A 20,746-nucleotide genomic window follows, 5' to 3' on the forward strand; every position below is an offset into this window, starting at 1 on the left:
TTTTAACCAGTTAATGTTCGCGGAAGCACGCACAATGCTACGCGTCTGCTTGTACATAATACTCACGAGCGTGTAGTATTACATTGATACACAATTACTTAACATTCATATGCACATACAAATACGTTTGATAAAACATGTATTACATCCACGCATATTCATTCATTTAGATTATAAATTAACATCATTGATAATTTAAAAATAATGGATCGGACATCCAGCAACTCTCCATTTTCTTTTCATTTTTCTCTTTCGCGATGCAAAACTCAATGCAAATAATATTTCAAATATTTATTCCTTCAGTAATATGCAATGTTTATGTGTTAGTGAATTTTAATCCCTAGATGCATGGCTATAGTAATCAATTTATAATATTAATTAAATTTATTTTTATTTCATATATAGAGCAATTGTCATTAATGCTTGATTCAGATATTATAGTAATATGAATTTATCAATACGAACATTAATGTGTAAATTAATTTATAATCAGATTTTTAATTTGAATCTTCAATTATTTTTATATTTTATCTTCTTCAAACGATTCCAGTAAATAAAATGAATGAATCATTGTTTTGTGTGTAGATGGATTATGAATCTTTTTTAAATTTCTTTTGATTCTTTACTTGATCTCTTATACTATCATGTGGTAGTTGCATGCAAGCTTTCATGCATAACACATCTTTTACTATTCACAAGTTATATTACTTCATATTATAATAGTGGTATAACTTTCCTTGAAAATTCTTATACAAAATTATATCATTAACTAAAAGTTCAGGTACATTTTCAGTATGTTTTTTTAAAACACATTTAATAAAAACCATTTATTTTATAAGTTCTGAGATAATTTATTTATTTTTTAGTGATGGGAGCTAAATATGCCTTTAAATACAGCATATTTTGGAAGACATCCTCAAGAAATGAATCGAGTTTCGTTAGTAAAATCAAAAACTACATTGAATCATGATAAATGTCAGTTTGCAGATGCACATAGCATGTCTAAAATTTGTAAGGACTATGTAGACCCAATAAATCATGGTTACACAGACAGAACTTATTTGTTGTATCATAAGGACAGAACACATTTAAAAAATGAAGCAACTGATTGTCCGATATACGACAAATGTGAAAGTAAAATGTGCTCTATTTGTCAGTGTTCATTGGAAAAGGAAGTTAAATGTTTTACGTGTAAATGTGAAATAAGGCAAAGTGATCATTGTGATTTAACGAAGAATTATTTGTGCACGTGCAGCTATTTTAATTTGTTAAATAGATCTTCAAAAACAAGAGATTATTCTGATTATAGTTTAGGTTTATCAGTTTCAAAATCAACACATATTCAATGGAAGAGTTATACTTGGAGAGGAATTTTTATAATTATTATTGCTATGTTATGTACAAATATTTGCAATGCAGATCCCAGTAAGTGTGCAGTTGGCATAAGGACTCCTGGATGTAAGTTTTATATATTTTTATAATATTTTTGATTTTTTTTTATTTCTTATTATATCATAGATTTCTAATAATAAGATTATCTATATATATAGATATATAATACAATACATTTTCTAGCTAATATATTTTATTGATTAGTATTATTACAGAAATAATAAAAGCTATTAAATTATAATATACTAAATTATCCACTATAAATTCATAGTTAAATTATTGATTAAGTTACAGTTTTTTAAAAGCATCATTACGATCCTGTATTCTTAGTCTTCTAGAATTATAAATAAAATATGCTACTTATTTTCTCTTTTGGAATTCCAAAGTTGAGCCAAATGTATATATCTATATTTAATGCAGGGAAAATACAGTTCCAGATTCAGGCTAAAATGTGTGCTGTTAGGTTTAAATAAATATTAATTATAAACATTATTTTGTTAGGAATATGCTTATTAAAATTTATATATGGAAAGCAAGCTTTAAAATTAAAATACATGTTTAACATTTAAAAGTGATTATTGTCTATAAAATAAATATTTATTTTTTCAAGAAACTAATGATTAATAATTATACATAAAATATATTTGTATTTTCAATAATAACATTTAAAGCATAATGCAATGAATTATTTTACTTTATTTTATATATTTATAAATTTTATGGGATAATATTAACATCTTGTATTGTCATTTGATACGTGAAGCTCCGTGGCAATGTTGATTTTATTGTCGATTTTATACTTCTTATTTGTTTTGTTTTTCTCGTAAGATTTGCCTCGAGCAAGATTATTATTTATCATATTTGTTTATAATAAATAATATTTATTTTCTAGGGACTTGGCCACATGGTGATATTGTTCTTGAACATGGTCATTCACTGAAAATTCTTTGTATATTAAATAAAACATATATAGACCTTGAATATCCTGGAAAAAATGCTTCTGATTTGGTATTTTTTCGCAATATGAAAGAAATGGAACCAGAATATATTACTATTATCAATGAAACTACAATATCAATGTATGTACAGCGACCATCACCTGCAGAAGATATGTACTATTGTAAATTGAGACTATCTAATGATGATAATCAACATTTAGCAGTTTGTTTGAATAAAGTTGTTATTGGTTGTAAGTATTTACTTTATTACTCTCTTCTCGTATACTATAAATGCTACATAGCAGTTAGAAGTTTTTCAATATGTTCCTTATTTACTTTAAATTGATTATGTTTAAAAATTTTAATAGATACTCTATTTAGTTATAAGATAAATTTTATATCTGCAATGAGTTTCCTACGAAAATGCGTCATTCATATAAGGTTATCACTTTGGGTCAAAAGATAGATAGAAACAAGACTGTGTATTGAATTCCCCCACTTATTAGTTTCATGAACTTGACGCAATCCTGACACTTGACATGAGTATATCTTGGAAACTTTAAGATATCATCTTTTAAGATATCAACTTAAATGTATCTAGGAATAAAAAATTAAATGTATCTAGGAACTCAAATTCTATTATACATACAAATATTTCTAGGAAATATTTGATTTAATACTTAATTCAGTAATGTTATGTAAGATTTAATATATTTCTATATAACATATATCATTATTTAATTTATTAGCAATAATGAACATGTTTATTATAAAATTATTTTTTTCGTGATTACAATTTAAGTTTGTTTATTATATTTTACTTAACAGTTAAACCCAAAGAGCCAGAAAACTTCACTTGTATATCTCACAATTGGGAAAATTTGATTTGCTCTTGGGATCCAGTGAAAAATTTTGTTACTACGAGATTTACATTAGTATTTAAGTTACCTGGAAGAAGCAGGAGGCCGGAAATTATTTCCTTGTCCGAAACAAACTAAACCAAATACTTGTTTATGGGATGCATCTACAAATCCAATATACAGACAACCATATGAATATTACTTATTTATATTAACTGTAGAAAATATGCTGGGAAGTTTTAATGTATCATATAAATTTCATCATTTTGCTCATGGTTTGTAACTATACATTTATTTTATAACCATTTTTAATAATAATTTCAATTAGTAAGAATTTTTTACTATTATCTATTAGGCACAGACAATAGACATTTTAGGATCTCTATTATCTACCTATTCATATTTTACAGTTATACCGGCAAAACCAGCAAATTTATCAGTAATTAATAAAACAGAAAAAAGTGCAATGTTGCATTGGAATGTGCAATTTCCTATGCAAAATTTTCCACCTGGTTTGCATCACAGAATTACTTATCAAAATCAATGGGAAAATGAAGAAGATTGGAAGGTATGATTATACATTATAAATAAACGTAAAATATTATTAGATGGACCAGATAGTAATATCGCTTTCTAACATTAAATTCAAATGAATAACTTTTTAACAAATTTTTATTTTTAAATCAATAATGTAATCACCCTTCGTTATCAACAACGTTTTTGCACCTGGTATGCAAATTTTATAATACCGGACCGATAAAAATCAATTGGTTTTTGATTAAAATATAAAAATTGATATGTGTAGAAACGACATTACTTTTCAGTCTCCCTAATATTTACAGTATTACGTTACATATTTTTATAATTATAATATTTCCAGGTTATCAATATTACAAATGATATACATGCGTCCAAAAGATATTACAATCTTACTGGGCTGAATTATTCTAATACTGGTTATGATATTCGTGTTTACATGAAAAGTGCACTAGCAGTAGGGGAAGATAAATGGAGTGAATTCAGTGGTATTACATTTAGAACACCAGCTGAATGTAAGATAATGTTCAGCTATTAGTTTTGTAAGATTATGTACTCTTTAGAATATATTTTTTAATTATTCATATGTATTTAATATTGTTAGTGCCTGCATTACCACCACGTACTGATATTGGAAGTTTTGAAATAGCAGAAAATACATTAAATAGAGATATATATTTGTATTGGCAAACTATACCATCGCATTTGGAAAATGGTAAAAATTTTAAATATCAGATTTATTCTGTTGAAGAAAATGGACAAAAAGTAGAACTTTTACCAAATGAAACAACCAAAACATATGCAAAATACAAAGGGTTAAAGTTAGGCAGTACTTATCGCTTTGAACTTGTTTCAATGAATTTAGTGGGTATGAGTAAAGGGAGATCTCAAATAATTGTGCCAAGCAAATATGACAGTAAGAATATAAAAATATATTTTATATATAAATGGAGCTTAATACAAAAATATTAATATTGAATTAATTTTAGCTCCACCTGAACCTATAGCATTTACTAAAATTGCATTTGACGGAGGTTTATATGAATTATCATGGAAACCACCTATTACAAATACAGAAATTACAAATTACACTATATTTTGGTGCAATAATGAACGCGACCGACCTTATCAATGCACTGTACGTATCATTTTTTATATTATAAATATCTTCAAAAACAATTCTTTATTTAGCTAATAATTTAATAATATATAGGGTTATTTGGACTGGGTACATGTATCAAAGAATACTACAGTTTATAATATGACTGTACCTAATGCAAAACTAGTGTATCAGTTTGCAATTTCGGTAAATACAAAAAAAGGCAGTAGTGGAATGGTTTGGTCATCGTGTACAGTGATTCATAATAAAGTTATAGGTAAAATGAAATCCGTATGGATAAATCATATTGAATCTGATTATATTGATGCTGGATGGAAAATTGATTGTTCTGATCGTATTGGCATTATAGAAAAATATACTATTTATTACTGTCCTATAGTATCTCCACTAAACATTAATTGTAAAGGTCCTAAATTAAATAAAACAATTAAAGCAGATCCACAAACAATACGTGGCTCAGTCCATGGATTAAAACCTTATACTACATATATGATAGCTGTGTCTGTAACAACAAAAAATGGAGAAAGTCTACATAGTGATCCTTTATATAACACAACTCTTGAAGCTGCACCAAGTACACCGCCAAAAGATGTTACTATTGTTAATGTTACAAATACAACAATGTTTATAACATGGAAACCACCTGATTCGATGAATGGTGTACTTAGATATTATGAAGTTTATTGCAATGGTCATGTGCAAAAAGTTGAAGAAGCTAACCATATTGAATTAAAAGAACTCTTAGCATACAAAAATTACAGTGTTAATGTTGTTGCTTGTACTGTGGCTTGTAGTGTAAAATCTCCAACAATTTATAAAGTCACGGAAATAGGTGTACCTGGAAAAATTTTTATACCAAAGGTACGATTTATGAATTCGAGTCAAGTAATGATAAAATGGTCTAAACCACAAAATTCAGCTGGTCATTTAGATTATTACGAAATATCTTCTAGTGATGGTGAAATTCAAAATAGTACAAAAACTGGTAAGATAAATTTAATATACTTATATAAATTAAACAAAATATCATATTGCATAAATTAATTATATAATAATCAATACAAATTGCAGAAGCCCAGTTACCTATTCCTAATTGCAAAACTGTAGGTAAAGAAAAACTTTACCAATTTCGTGTAAGAGCTGTTAATATAGCTCCAGGTAACATTTATTTGAAAGGACCTTGGTCAGATCCCGGAGAAGGAAATTGTTACAGTGATGGTGATTATTATTTCTACTATATTATCAATCTATTGTTAAATGTTGTTAATGTTATGTAATGTATTTCTTTGTGTTACAGGACCATCGTTTAAAGTTTGGGTAGTTATATGGATGATTGGTATAATAAGTTTTGTAGCTTTTATTTTTGGTATCGTATATACAACTAAAATGTAAGTAGAAATTCTTGTTTGTTGTTTATATAATTATTCTATTTTTAGTTTATCTATATTTTTTTATAAGATGTAGATTATTTTTTTAAAATATATTGTATATCTTAAACTTTTAATTATAGAATGTGGCGTAAGTGTAAGGCTATGCAAGATGTTGAAGTCCAATTACCACCAGGACTTGCACCAAATATGGTAAGGTATATTTCAAATATATGGTAATAATGATATAATTAACTTCTCTTTACAATAATCTTTATTATTACAGAAATTACTTCAAAAAGGGGGAGAGCAACACATACGACAATCTTCTGCTGATTCAAGTGGATGTTCAAGTGGACAAGAATCTGTTACATCTTCTCTTACATCAAATTCGCGAGTTTCTAGTGACAGTGGAACAGAAATAGATCCAATACCAATCACACCTAACAAATTACTTGAAACCTTACCAGTTTGGGAAGGCTCATCTAGCCTTCGTCAGAGAAATATTAGTGTTACTAGACCTGCGTTAGTAACAGAAACTGCTCGTTGGGATTCTTATGTGGCAAAACCTGGAGAACCAATAATAGGAGATACATCATCTTTAGCAAGATCAACTCCTAATTTAACTGATACTACAGGTTACACTACTTCTCAGCATACGTGGTCCTCAACAGGGTATATTAGTATGCCTTCATCTGAAGAATTATCCAGTAATCCAAGCTTGGTTCCCAAAGAACCTTTCAATGCTAACAGTTACATTACAAATGAGGGAACTTCTAAACCCATGATATCTGAATCAGAAGAAAATGCAGAAATGATTGAAACTGTTAGCAATAAACCGGAGAAAAAACCCATTAGTCCTTATACAGCTTTAGCTTATCTAGAACAGATAGAAAGAGATAAAAAAGTTACAGACTCATTTCGTGATCTCGATAACATGGAATTTACGGAACGGAACATATTAACATCTGATGCTATAACGCCACTTTCCATTTCAGACAAAACTTCTAAGCCATATGTACAAACAGGTATTATAGATATGTTAAGACAACCTCTTAATATAAGTAATACGGATCCTAAGAAAAGTACGATATCTACTTCATTTGCTACGACATCTTTAACAGATTCTTGTAATAAACCATTTGTTTCTTCTTTTGTAAATCCAACTACGTTAACACAAACTCTAATTGATTCATCATCAAAATCATATGTTGCTGTAGCATCAGTATCTGAAATTATAAAAAAGTCAAATACTGCAACTAGTTCATTAAATTCCTCGAAAAAATCTTGTGCTCCGTGTACTACCACAGATGGAACATCAAAACCATATGTTCTTGCAACATCTGTTCTTCAAATGCTGCAAAGGCAAAAAGAGAAAACAGAAACTCCAAAATCAGAAATACATGAAAATAAAAATGATGATACTTTGGCATCATTTCCTATATACTGGCGATCAAGTGAAAATTTAAAACCAAGTAGAGAATTGGATACTGATAAAATGATACTTGAAACTAATAAAAATTCTGGATACGTAACCATTGCAGAAAATCCTGAATTAGATCAACAAATAGTACCATCTACAACATCGTCATCTTATATACAACATGACAGATTTAATAAGCCATTGCCACAAAATATTGTTAGCCAGTCATCAGACGAACAATATTGTAAAGTGACAGTTGTGCCAAGTACAATGCAATGAAAAGAAGTAAATTAACTTTTAATGGTTATAAAATGTATACTTTATGTTTCAAGACTTCCTTTGTAGTGGAGATAAGATGAAATTAATCATATGGTACAATAAGACAATCTATTCATAGGTGCTTGAAGAATGCAGTTGAACATAGTTTATTTATAATTTAAAAAATGCAGTAATTTTTACGACTAGTTAGCACTCGAGGAAGCATCTTTTAAATTTCTATCAAAGATGAAGATGAAAACATTGTGTATCCTCTTATCAAGATGCACAATATTTTGTATAAATAACGCAATATTAGTGATTCATGTACATATTAATCCTTTTTGCTAAAAAAGAATAATGCAGTGCGTAGGTTAAAACAAACAACGCAATCGCTCGCGAAACAAGTTCAAATTATTAGCGTATTTGTATATTTGCCAGTAATTTGGTCCATGTATCAGATTCGTTGTTCTTATGCTTGGCCTGTAATTTGTACCATGAATTAAACTCGTGGTTTTCTCATTTGGTACCTTATCGATAGTCATCGAAAGTCAGATTCGTGGTAATAGCAGAAAGGATTAAATACTAAGTACCCTCACTTGTGAAAATATGTACAAAATATATTACTTTTGTATCATATATTTTCTGATAAAAGGGTCTTTTAGATATAAGACATAATAATATGAGTAAATTAAGTAAATTATGTGACATAATTTTATTGATAGTTTACTGCTATCACAATAATCAAATTGTTATTTAAGCGTCAATATATTATCATAAGAATGATGTTTTTCGAGTAAATTAGATTAATAACATTAATTAGTATATTTTAAAGAACTATACAATTTTAACAGAAAATTTACTTTGATGTTACATGAAATTAATCGAAAATAATTAATCACAGATTTATATTATCCTTGTTATGGATAGTGATGTGTATACTAATATTCTTGAATCATATACTTCCAACAAATACCGAAGCAAGCAAAAATGTAAAAAATATTTGACTTATTCTTCAACAGTGCAATCCATATATAGAGATGTTATTTTAGAATAAAAGTTAACAATTTTTTATTCGTATTACTGTCCATCAAATAAATTATATTAAAACTCACATTACATGCTATTTACATATGTAAATTGTTCAATTGTAGATATAACTTTTATTGTTTTTCTATAATATTTTATTATTATTAATAGACCAATTAGCAAAGTTAATAAAGTAAATAAATAAATATCTTATATAAATAAGAATTAATTCAGAATAAATGAAAGAATCAATTATACACTGTTAATCATAAAAAATCATTTAGTAGAGATTTTATACATTATAATCAGCAATGTGATAAGAACTCTATTCTAACAAAGTTTTGAATAACGCAATGCCATTAAAAGTCATACAAAACGAGCAAGAATATATGTATGCATACTTTAAACTAGTCATTGACAGAGTACGCGAGTTTTCACAACCAGGTCTTTTTTATGTCATATATATTACTATTACTAATTTTCAAGAAAAACGTATTATCAGTAAATATTTTACTTTGTAATATGTATTATTTACAAAATGATACGAATTGGCAAAATAATTATTATATATATATATATATATATATATATATATATATATATACATACATATATGTATATCTTACTGTATATATATATATATAATATATACGTTCAAAATTTGTAATATTTCATTAAGATTTAATTATCTTTGCACAAATATTTATTTTTTATATTCATTAATATCATTAAATATTTGAAATATAATTTTATTCCTATTTGGTACGCTATAAAATATAATTAGCACAAAATCATACTGGAATAAAAAAAGGCCTGGAACTTTTTATAGTTGAGCAATTTCACAAGTTTGAACAGTATAATATTTTACAAAAAAAATTGTTGTGACTGTTAAATATACTTGAACTTGAGAAATATATTGTTTGTACTTGTGAAATATGATCTACTCAATTACATAGATGAATTATCCATCTATGTAATTCTGACAAAAACGAGCTTATGTGTACTCGTATGTTGGTATTATTAACGAGCTGCGAATGTGTAATCCAATATGTGTATTACGCAAATGCTACTTAGTTTTTAATCATGTTAAATGTATAGAATATAATGCCCGACTTTTAAATCAAAGAATGTATGTTTCTGTATGGTTAATGAAAAATTGGAGAATCATAGCATTGGAGCTATAAATGAAAAAAAAAACCATAAAAAAACATACGATACTCGATACAAGTGCACTATAAATGATTTGTATATTTTTATAAACATCGAATGGTTCATTATATTATAATTAATACTATGCTGTCCGCACGTCTAATTGAAATTGTTTTGTTTAGCGCCGGTAGAACCGACTCAGATCATTTCGCTTGTCGCTGACGATTTTTGAAATTAAATTTTTTTTTAATGTTTCCATGTGTAATTAATTTATTAATTTTGTTTGTAAAATACTTTCTCGGTATTTCGTATATCTTTGACATATTTTCTAAGTAGATTGTTTTTTTATGCTTTCTTTCACGGCACCGAGGTGTCATCAACGCTTATCCAATTGTTTTGTGCATGGCCCCAATGTGGGATCAGAAAACGGCATAGTATTAATATAAAAATAATCTACAGTAAGATTAAAAATCGATAAATGATATTTATGTATCACATGTAAAATTAATTAATTCTACATTAAAGCCTTAGGAAACGATTTTATATAAAAATGTATATAAAGAAAAATTAAAAATGTATACTGTCAGCATGGTAATTTTACAAAATTTTAATAAGCACATTTGTGTGTGTAAATTATAGATTTATTTCTCTACAAAAATTGACCAATAATCTCTTTAAGAAAAAAAAACCGGACAAGAGATTATATAATGAGCTATTTAAAAGAAGGTATATGCATAATATTGCAAATATCTAGATATTAAATTAAATAAGTATTTTTTGCTGTCTGGGCTTCTAGATTAATTTAAGGACGTAATCAAGCTTATATATTAATACGTTTCACATATCCCCTTTGTACATATAAATATCTATTATTATCTATTTTTGTTACATATTTATAAAAAAGAAAATAGTACTTTATTACACAGTAAAAATATACACATTAGGCTAAATTGAAAAATATTTGGACTAAACAAAACATAGAACTACTGACGTGCTACACATTTTTATAAGATGTATTTGTGTCAATGTTTTTATTTTTATTAATTTGCGTTTAACTAATCAGGCATGTGTATACAATATCTATTATAATATTTTATTTTTGTATTTAATAATATGATTTTTCTAGAATTTAGTTAAATACTGAATAGTTCTTTAAGATGTTTAATGTTTATTTTCATTGTCTTATGGGGAGCTCCGTGTTATGACAAAAAAATTTATTATAGCAAAATTGAATAGATCTACGACTTCAATCATAATACTTTATAACTACTATATATATATGATACATTTTCTAATATGAAAATGATAATTAAATTTTTGTGTAATCACCAGTGACAGAATCAATTTATGTAAATATTACATACATTTTACATTCTAAGTAAATCGACAAAGAATAACAGGATCTATAAATATTGTTGAGCTCCCTATATAAAAGAGTCGAAATGTAGTGCGTTGGATTGTTGAATTAATTAACCAGATATTATATATATATAATATCTATATGTGTTTAAACCATTTACTATTTCTTTTATAAAGTATTCTAAATTTTCTGAATTATTCATCTTAAAATTAATCTTATATCATTTTTTATTCAGATAATATGATACTAATGAGGTCTTGTACAGAGTACTGTAAAATATATTTTTACTACTTTTTTGGTTTTATTATTTATTTCTTATTACATAGATTGTGGTTATATTTAGTTTAACTTATACTATGAAATAACAATTATGCCATTGTCTGTATGCCATGCCGTTAGAACTTGCCATTTTCTTTTAGTGTGTATATTCCAAAGTTACTTTATTTTCAATACTCGTACAGGAATTGTTTTAAATATTTACAAGAATTCTTGTAACTTATCTTTAAATATAATGCTGTTAATATGTGCTTCGAAAATAGTTACTTTATAATGATTATGCTGAAATATATCGACTATAATATTTGAACATTACGCTTTTGTTTTTGATTGCATATGGATTACCTCAAGACACAATTTGCTTGTGTATATTCACTGTGCCAATTTTTAGAACTTTTAGAGTTAAGCAACAATTTTGATTCGTATTATTTTTTATATGTTCAAGGTAATAATTTAGATTTTTTTTAGTAGCGTAGATGTTACAAAAATATCAATAATGGTATTATAATCAGGATGTTTAATAATTTGAAAGTATATACTTCTATTGTATGATACTACTAGATGTCTATTGTCAAAAATGTAATCACAGATGATTTCTTGCTTATTGCTGAGATACTGTAAATTTATTTTTTATATTATATTTTTATTTTCTATTTTTTTTTGGTATGTATTATAATATTGAGATGGGCAGCAACTAGTATTTTATTCTATATTTTACAGTTTTCATACATACATGTATAAATAAGATACTTCCGTGCCTTTCCTATTGTGGTGTGAACATTATATATTACTTATTATTTTTTTTTTATTTAATTGAAGTCAATTATCTATTTTAAGACTTCATTTATTATTAACAATATTAGATATTATTGTTTTTAATTTACTATAATATTGATATAACAAATTCAATTGTCCATTTCATCGCCTAATGATCAATATACCTTTCCATTCTGATTTTTGGCCAAGAATAAATGAGTATATAATTTATAATTAATTGCATAAGTAATTAACTGTCATTGTATCTATGCATGTATAAAAATTTATTTGCAGATCATATAATTTTATAGTAGACTTATAGACCATTCTATAAAATTTTAGTAATACTGTTACCTACATGTTTCACAATGATATTACTAATTATTGAATGAATGCATTGTATATCGATCATTTAATTGTTTATTTATATTAAATTTCACGTAAAATTACCTAAATAATAATATAAATAATGAACAATTATATTGGTGCATAAGTGAGGTATACATCAATCATTAGACTAATGGCATTAAGTATTTTTAAATACATTTATCATGATACATTATTACTTACATATAAAATAATGTATCATGTATCGTGTACATGTAAAAACTGATAATAATATTGCGTATTATGTTCTACTTTTTTTGACACATTTAATATAAAGTACATTACTTTATTAAATAATATTGCTCTAAAATATATCGGAAAATTTAGCTATTTTATTTTTACAAATTCTAACAACCGGCAGTTGTATATAAGAACATGTTCTAAGTTTTTTTTAGTAATTTAATATTATTTTCTAAGCAATTAAAATAAAAACATTTATGTGATAAGAAAATAATTCAAGAACAAACGATACAAATGATGAATGTATTAAATATGATATTAATATTTAAATATTAACCCTTCATTCATGAATCAAAGAATATATTAATTGTAAGACTGTAACTTCATAATTGTTCATAATATTTTAGCTCTGTTAACTTTCTGTATATACGAAAGTAATGTTACATTTTTTTTTACAATAAATTAATAATTAAAATTATAAATTCGATAAGTTCTTCAATATTCAAAAAAAAAAAAAAAAAAAAGGGCTTTCTTGTATTATAAATTAAAAAATTTTAATTTATCTGATATACTTAATTTTATTTCTATTATTTTTACAATATCAATCGATAAAAGTAAATTAACTTTTTCGTGCATATCTTTACTTATTAAAGTTATAACTTTATAAAATCATTTTAATAACGATTTTCACTGCATTTACTGATCGAAATAAATAGATCCAATTGAATTATTATTATTGGAAATGTTGACAGAGCTACAAAAATTCTGATAATACATTAAATTTGCGAAATTTACACCTTTACAATAATTTTACAATGTACATTGAAAATTTGTGTTCATTTGTAAAGAAAAATTTACACTATAGTGTATTGTTAGACAACGTGAACCTTCTCCATATTAAATTAAGCAAAATTAAAAACAGTAAAAGAAGATAGTTTCAGTAACTTTAAGACTAATTTCTTAAATAGTAAATACTGCACGTATTTTCCAAAGAGAAATTTCTAATTCATTTTTAGTAGCTGAAACAAATAAATTACAAAAATCAAATATTAATTTTAATATGTTTAACCACAAAAACATATTTTTTCTAAAAAAACTTAAATTTGTAAAAAGGAAAGAAAAAAAGAACTATCTTTTAAAATTACATCTTTATAAAACTACGAACCGGTAATAACTGGGCTTGAAAGGTCCAGCCTTATTCAAACCCATGTATTTTGCTTGTTCATCTGTCAATTCTGTTAAATGTGCATCGAATGTTGGTAAGTGTAATGAAGCGACGTATTCATCTGTAAAATAATATTTTGTTCATTAATTATTTTTTCTACTAGAAAAATCACTTCATATTATAGTGTATATTTGAGTGTATATAATTAAATTTTTACAATACTAACTGCTTTTTAAATTGTAATATATTTTTCATAAATACCCATTTTTTTAGGAAGCAAGTAAACATCACTCTTATAACGTCCTGGCGGAGCATTAAATAGTTCGATGAGAGCCAATGCTTGTGTAGCAGCTGTAATGGAGACTACAAAAGAAGGAATGCTGGAACAAGACAAGTTGACCAAACGACCTTCCGCTAGGAGGACGATACGCTTTCCATCTGGCCAGATTACATGGTCCACTTGAGATCTTACTTTTTCCCAAGTTAAATCAGGGGTGCGTAAACTGTTCTGTTAAGAACATATTAAAGGGATCTTAATCTTTTACCAATATATTTCTTTTTTGTTCTGAAATAGAAGAAATACGAGTTCTTCCTCCAAAAAAGCCAAGATCAAAGCATTTTGAACAATATAATTTTACATTACTATTAGTTAAAAAAAGAGCTAAAACATACAATATCTATTTCTGTATTACTATGTCCCATATTGCATACTACGCATCCATTTTTCATCTTATCCATGTGTTCCCGAGTGACTACATTTTTGTTGCCTGTTGCAGTAATAACAATATCAACATTTCTAATCACTTCATTTAATTTCATTACTCTAAATCCATCCATACTGTAAAACAGAAAATGCATGTATATTACAAATATATTTATATAGTTAGGTGAAATTAAGTTTATTTACCTAGCTTGCAATGCACAAATTGGATCAATTTCAGTAATGTATACAATACAACCCAATCCTTTAAGAGCTTGACAACATCCTTTGCCAACTTCTCCATAACCACAAATTACAACTTGTTTTCCTCCAAACATAACGTCTGTGGATCTCTTTAAACTATATAAAGCAAACTTACAAAAAGAATTTATAGCAGCATATATATGAATATAATGCTGTTTTTACAATATTTCTACCATAACTAATATCAACATACCTATCAATAATACTTTCCCGGCAACTATAAAGATTGTCAAATTTGGTCTTTGTAACACTATCATTTACATTCATTGCAGGGACGGATAATTTGCCTGCCTTGGACAATTGATACAATCTATGAACACCAGTAACACTTTCTTCGACAATACCTAAAATTCGTTTATATAATGTAAAAATATTATTTTGCATAATTTCAAAAAATATTTTAATGAGGACAATAAAATAAAAAATTCCATCCACAAAAAAATAAATATTATACCTTGAATCATTTTAAACATAGCATTGTATTTTTTAAGCATTAAATGTGTGGCATCTCCTCCATCATCCAATATCATATTTGGTTGCCAATTTTCAGCTGCCACACACTTATCAATACACCACCAAAAGTCCTCTTCTGTTTCACCCCGCCAAGCAAAAATTGGATATCCAGTGTGAGCTAAAGCAGCTGCTACTTCATTCTGTGTAGAATAAATATTACATGCAGCCCATCGTACTTGCGCTCCAAGCTCTACTAAGGTTTCAATCAAAACTGCTGTTTGAGCATTAATATGAGTACATCCCACAATTTTGGCATTCTTCAATGGCTGTTAAAATTATTTAAACATCAGAATTTCATCTTATAATTAAAAAATGTATAAATTAATACATGAGTAAAGATATGTTAATAAATTATATAAATAAATAAAGCAAAATAGTAAAATACCCTATCTTCTGCTGCACGCTTACGAAGTGCCATGATTCCTGGCATTTCTTGTTCTGCGATTTCAATTTCTCTACGCCCGAAAGCATGTTGATTGATGTTCCGCACACAAAAGTCAGTAAATCCTCTTTCCGTCTTTTGAATTTTCTCACGTGGTGATACATCATCTTCATCTGACGAACTTCCTGTATAAGATGCTAAGATAGAACCAAAATACCATAACATTAACAGTTAGTGCCACAAAAAATGCAAGTGTGAAGTTATCATGTTCTATATAGTTTTGAAAGTAAAAGTGAATGAGTTATACTTGAACAGATAAATCATGCATAATAATGAAACACATTTGCATTAATTATAATCAGTTATTTTTTTTTTAATGCAGACACTTCATAAACTACATATATATTTTAAGTAGATTAATAATGGAAATATTAACACAAAAGCATATATATATATATAAAGGATGTTTCGTAATACAAGAGGTTTATTTTTAGTAATGAACAGGAAATATAAAAGCAATCTAAAAAAGTTCATACAAAGATGTATGCTATTTGATCTTGTATAAAAGTTATATTTACTTTTGTGTTTCAATAATTTGATATAGCTTAATATTACAATATGTATTACGAAACGCTCTGCATTTTTATATATATATATATATATAGGAGACATTCACTTGTTCAAAAAATGAATTAGAAGAAGGCTTAACAAGCACAAAGGCAACAAATAATCATCATTATATTCATACCAGAACTATAACTGTCAGTGCTGCTAGCAGATAAAGACCGGCTGCGATACCGACTAGATTTCTTTAAAGCCCCAGATTTAGAATCCTAGAAATGTTAAGCAGATTAAATATCTTTAACATTCATGGAGACTTAACAAATTGTTATGAATTAAACAATATTACGAACTCAATGGTGCGCGCGAATGAAGTTATTTTGTTTAATATAGACACAGATTAATATAGACGATTTACATTAGTATAGAAATGATTTAAACGATTTCCATATATATATATATATATATATAGAACTGAACCTAAAACATTTATGATATGATTTATCTATGTGAATACTTTCTGCATCAAAAAATTTGGAGAAAATGAAGATAAGTAAATCATCTCTTTATTAGTCTGTATTCACTGGTAAGGAGATAAAAAAAATGACAATTCCATTGGCGTGGACCACCTTTAAACAGTTGGAAGGAATTAAAGCAATCCTGAGGAAGTGACAAGAGATTGTTTTTGGCAGAGGGTACAATTTACTTTGTCTTTGATACACATATTCTTACTTACTAATTTTGTTCTCGGGCCGTGAAAGGCATTATTTGATGCCTCAAGGCTCTGAAATCACAACAATCACCATTTCATGATTCAAATGCATTAGATTTTCATAATACAGTCCGTAGCTTGGTACAAAGCTCCCAAAGGTTATACTTTATATGTAAAACAAATAAAGCATCAATCAATGTTTATATGTAATGCAAAAATTATTTCATAATAATGTTTTCTAAATGACATTATCTAAGAGGTATAAGAAAAATTATATAAAATAATGCAATAAAAAATGATTAAAATTATATAAAAGTAATACTCATAAAATAATACTAATAAAAATTATATAAAATATAATAATATAATTTGTAAAATATAAATTACTTATTATATCATTACAATTATACTTAATATATGTGAAATACAAAAATTCTATTCAATAATATAATGAATTAATGAATGGTACTGATTAATTAAATTTGTTATACATACATTAGTAGTAAAACCTTTAAATATTCCATAATTATTTCAATTATACTTGAGAAAAATTCATTCAGAGTTAACTGTGCCACGCCCATGTAGTGTATTTAGGCTTATAAATGAGCGATGGATGAGTGATTGGTACCGAACCTACGGACTACTGTGAGAATAACACTGTATATATAAAACAACAAAATCACTTTAATGATAGACTACAGATATATAATAGCTAACATGCTTTTAAATTTATACGTTCTATTCATAGATAAATAAATATATTACAATGTTGAAAATTGAAATAAAATTATATTTAATGTATAAATCAATTTAATGATACAAATAATATAATGTTAAATTAATGTTATCATAAATAAATAAAATAAGGAACAGAGAAACTTGGATTTTATAAATATAATTAAAAAGTTATATCTTTTGCTATCTTTTCTTTTAATTATAATAAATAATATCTATATTAGTTATTAATATATTTAAGAGTTATTGTACTGAAAAAATTAAATGATTTCACTAAATGTAAATATATTTATTATATATGCATTAAAATTTTGTACAATAATGAATTATTTTTATAAAAAAGTTATATTGAAATAATAATAGAAAAAATATATCTATATAAATGGAGTAAAAGAGAATTCATTGTAATAGGAAGTATAATGTAGAAAAAGTGTTTACATACAATTTTTAAATCCTGTTTAGATTCTGATAATTCCTTCTCTGACATTTCCATTTTTAATAAAAACACAAAATTCTGAATATATAATTGTATATAAAGTTGTAGATGTGTATAAAATAGTTAGATCTATCACTTTATACTTAATAGTATAATAGAGACAACTTATGTGCTTGAAAGCATTCGAAGAACTGTTAGAATAGAATTATAGAAGCTGTGTAGCAGCTGTACCAAGACAGTCTTTTTCCAAACCAAGTGTCTTCTATTTCAATTCAGATTATCAAACTAACTATACAAAATACGTTTCCATGTTGCATAACATTAATAGATAGTACATCTGTATCCTTCTTATTGTGTAAACATTTGTCATTATCATAGAAATTCATGTATATTGCATTAAAACACTTACAAATATGTAGTAATTCTTTATATGCATATACCCATTTGCAAAGTAATTTGTGTAACAAATAAACTTTATATAAATGATAATAGCATATATTGCTAAAATGTATTTACAAAGTCTTTTAGATTAATATTTAAGTATAAATAAAAGTTACACATATAAAGTATTTATAAGCAATTTTTAAAGGTAATTGAATATATTATTTAGGTATTCAAATATATTAATCTACTAAATAGATTAGTATTAAATATAGAAATATATAGTAATTATTATTATAAAAATAACAAATTATATATATTACATATTATCTTTTATATATTGCTTCGTCAAAAATATATAACTTTAAAAGTTTAACTAATAGTAAACAAATTAACATAAAATTACATCTTTATCAATATATTTGATACAAAATTATATAAATTATATAAAATTAAATAAAGCTTTTAAAAAAACAATTTCAATAATGAAACAACGAACGATTCCAACATAAGATATGAAGAAACACAAATATAGATATATATAGAACAAAAATGAATGAAAAAAAAACTAAGTACACACACAAACACACACTCACGTATATACAATACACGCTTTATAATTATTAGGTTTTTTGAAGGATATTTGTTTTACCCTCATATACACATACACATACACACAAATCATATACATAATGTTAAAGAAATAGATTTTTCAGACATAATATGATATTAAAATGAGATTCTAAAAGAGTTGTAAAAATAAAATACCAAAAATATCCCTATATAAGACTAGTCATTAAATTTGAGTATGACCACGAGTGGTATATAAATGATGATATCTTCAATGACATCATATCGTTCTAAATATAATTTACCTTAGTACTTGAAGCAGGATCGGTAACTGGACCATCGCTGACGGCATTTCTAGCCTCTTTTCCTGATAACGTATTTAATGCATCTCCCCCGTCAGCCATTTTTCAATCAGATACATCTATATACAAGAAGACCAAAGCATAGACTAACTATAGATACTGCAACTACAGAGTACTGTGCTGACAATTTACCAGATGTGAGTTACAGCGCTAATACTTATATGAACTAATAACTGTCAATTATGTTATTAAGGCTTTGTTAAAAATAACGTATCTGTCGAATGCATACAATGAATTAGATGTAACTAATTTATTCAAGAATATTTATATTGTACTATATATACACTATAATTATAAAGTATCCATATTCCATTGTTATGAATAATATTGAGTTAAAATACGATACATGCAATTAAAAATAACTTTATTAAAAGGTCACGTAATTTAATCAAACTTAATAATCATATTATTAAACAAATTTTACAAATTTATCGTTCAATTAAACTGTTAAAGTTTGTTAATTAAATACCCAAAAAGGTATTGATATTCTACGAATAGTATTTGAATTCTACTACTTTCTTTGTTTATAATTATAATAAAAATTGTATGATATTTATAATCGAGAAATAAAAAAAACAGAAATGACCATAATCATTTATTAAATTTGAATGCCGCGCGAATGAAAGTAGAAAACATTCTGACTATAATGCGATTGGGTACCTAATTACCCGCGCTGATCACGTGATTTTAAATGCATTTGTCATATATAGTATGTAGATATTTCAACTTATCACAAAAAAACATTTTAAACATACTATAAACTGGAAAATTTTTTTCTTACAATGTGAACAATTGATTAAATGTCTATTAAAACAAATATATTTACATAAATATTGTCTTTATTCAAATGATTGAGAGTATTAACATTATTAATGCATTACTATCGGCATACTTTAAATTATTAGAGGGCGATACTATCGTTTGATAGTTAGGATC

The 20,746-nt window shown here is 26.1% G+C and overlaps 2 protein-coding genes across 6 annotated transcripts; one reads left to right on the forward strand and one right to left on the reverse strand.

Moving 5' to 3' along the window:
- The first annotated feature begins 652 nt into the window (after nucleotides 1-652).
- On the forward strand, nucleotides 653-12,021 carry dome (cytokine receptor domeless). Its single transcript, XM_089177336.1, is given in 14 exon segments — nucleotides 653-781; nucleotides 867-1,458; nucleotides 2,285-2,581; nucleotides 3,159-3,286; nucleotides 3,288-3,465; nucleotides 3,601-3,758; nucleotides 4,071-4,242; nucleotides 4,332-4,643; nucleotides 4,717-4,865; nucleotides 4,941-5,832; nucleotides 5,919-6,065; nucleotides 6,145-6,235; nucleotides 6,358-6,427; nucleotides 6,501-12,021. Coding segments are annotated over 13 exon segments (4,587 nt in total). The 5' UTR covers nucleotides 653-781; nucleotides 867-881; the 3' UTR covers nucleotides 7,917-12,021.
- LOC107074084 (adenosylhomocysteinase-like 1) lies at nucleotides 11,708-19,894 on the reverse strand. 5 transcript variants are annotated; one of them, XM_015335136.2, is made up of 11 exons: nucleotides 19,754-19,894; nucleotides 17,351-17,398; nucleotides 16,802-16,886; nucleotides 16,057-16,250; nucleotides 15,613-15,937; nucleotides 15,352-15,502; nucleotides 15,102-15,254; nucleotides 14,867-15,032; nucleotides 14,456-14,702; nucleotides 14,195-14,315; nucleotides 11,708-14,048 (listed from the first exon to the last, which is right to left on the reverse strand). In XM_015335136.2, the coding sequence occupies exons 1-11, from the start codon at nucleotides 19,850-19,852 to the stop codon at nucleotides 14,042-14,044; spliced, it is 1,596 nt and encodes a 531-aa protein (XP_015190622.1). In that variant the 5' UTR covers nucleotides 19,853-19,894; the 3' UTR covers nucleotides 11,708-14,041. The 5 variants fall into 5 exon arrangements, with proteins under 5 accessions (XP_015190622.1, XP_015190623.1, XP_015190625.2 ...); XM_015335137.2 differs by having other exon boundaries at nucleotides 16,057-16,238; nucleotides 19,754-19,869; XM_015335139.2 differs by lacking the exon at nucleotides 19,754-19,894 and adding an exon at nucleotides 18,504-19,019.
- Nucleotides 19,895-20,746: the final 852 nt, after the last annotated feature.

The sequence above is a fragment of the Polistes dominula genome, unplaced genomic scaffold, assembly GCF_049000335.1.
Source record: "Polistes dominula isolate Pdom_NZ unplaced genomic scaffold, Pdom_raw_medaka contig_20, whole genome shotgun sequence".
Taxonomy (NCBI): Eukaryota; Metazoa; Arthropoda; class Insecta; order Hymenoptera; family Vespidae; genus Polistes; species Polistes dominula.

What these genes read in the sequence shown, in the direction of transcription:
- LOC107074084 (XM_015335136.2), bottom strand. Translation starts at nt 19,852, where the DNA reads ATGGCTGACGGGGGAGATGCATTAAATACGTTATCAGGAAAAGAGGCT. An exon ending in ACGGCCCGAGAACAAAATTA is followed by an intron (nt 16,887 to 17,350) that starts GTAAGTAAGAAT and finishes TAACATTTCTAG; the next exon opens with GATTCTAAATCTGGGGCTTT. An exon ending in ATTTGTGCATTGCAAGCTAG is followed by an intron (nt 15,033 to 15,101) that starts GTAAATAAACTT and finishes TCTGTTTTACAG; the next exon opens with TATGGATGGATTTAGAGTAA.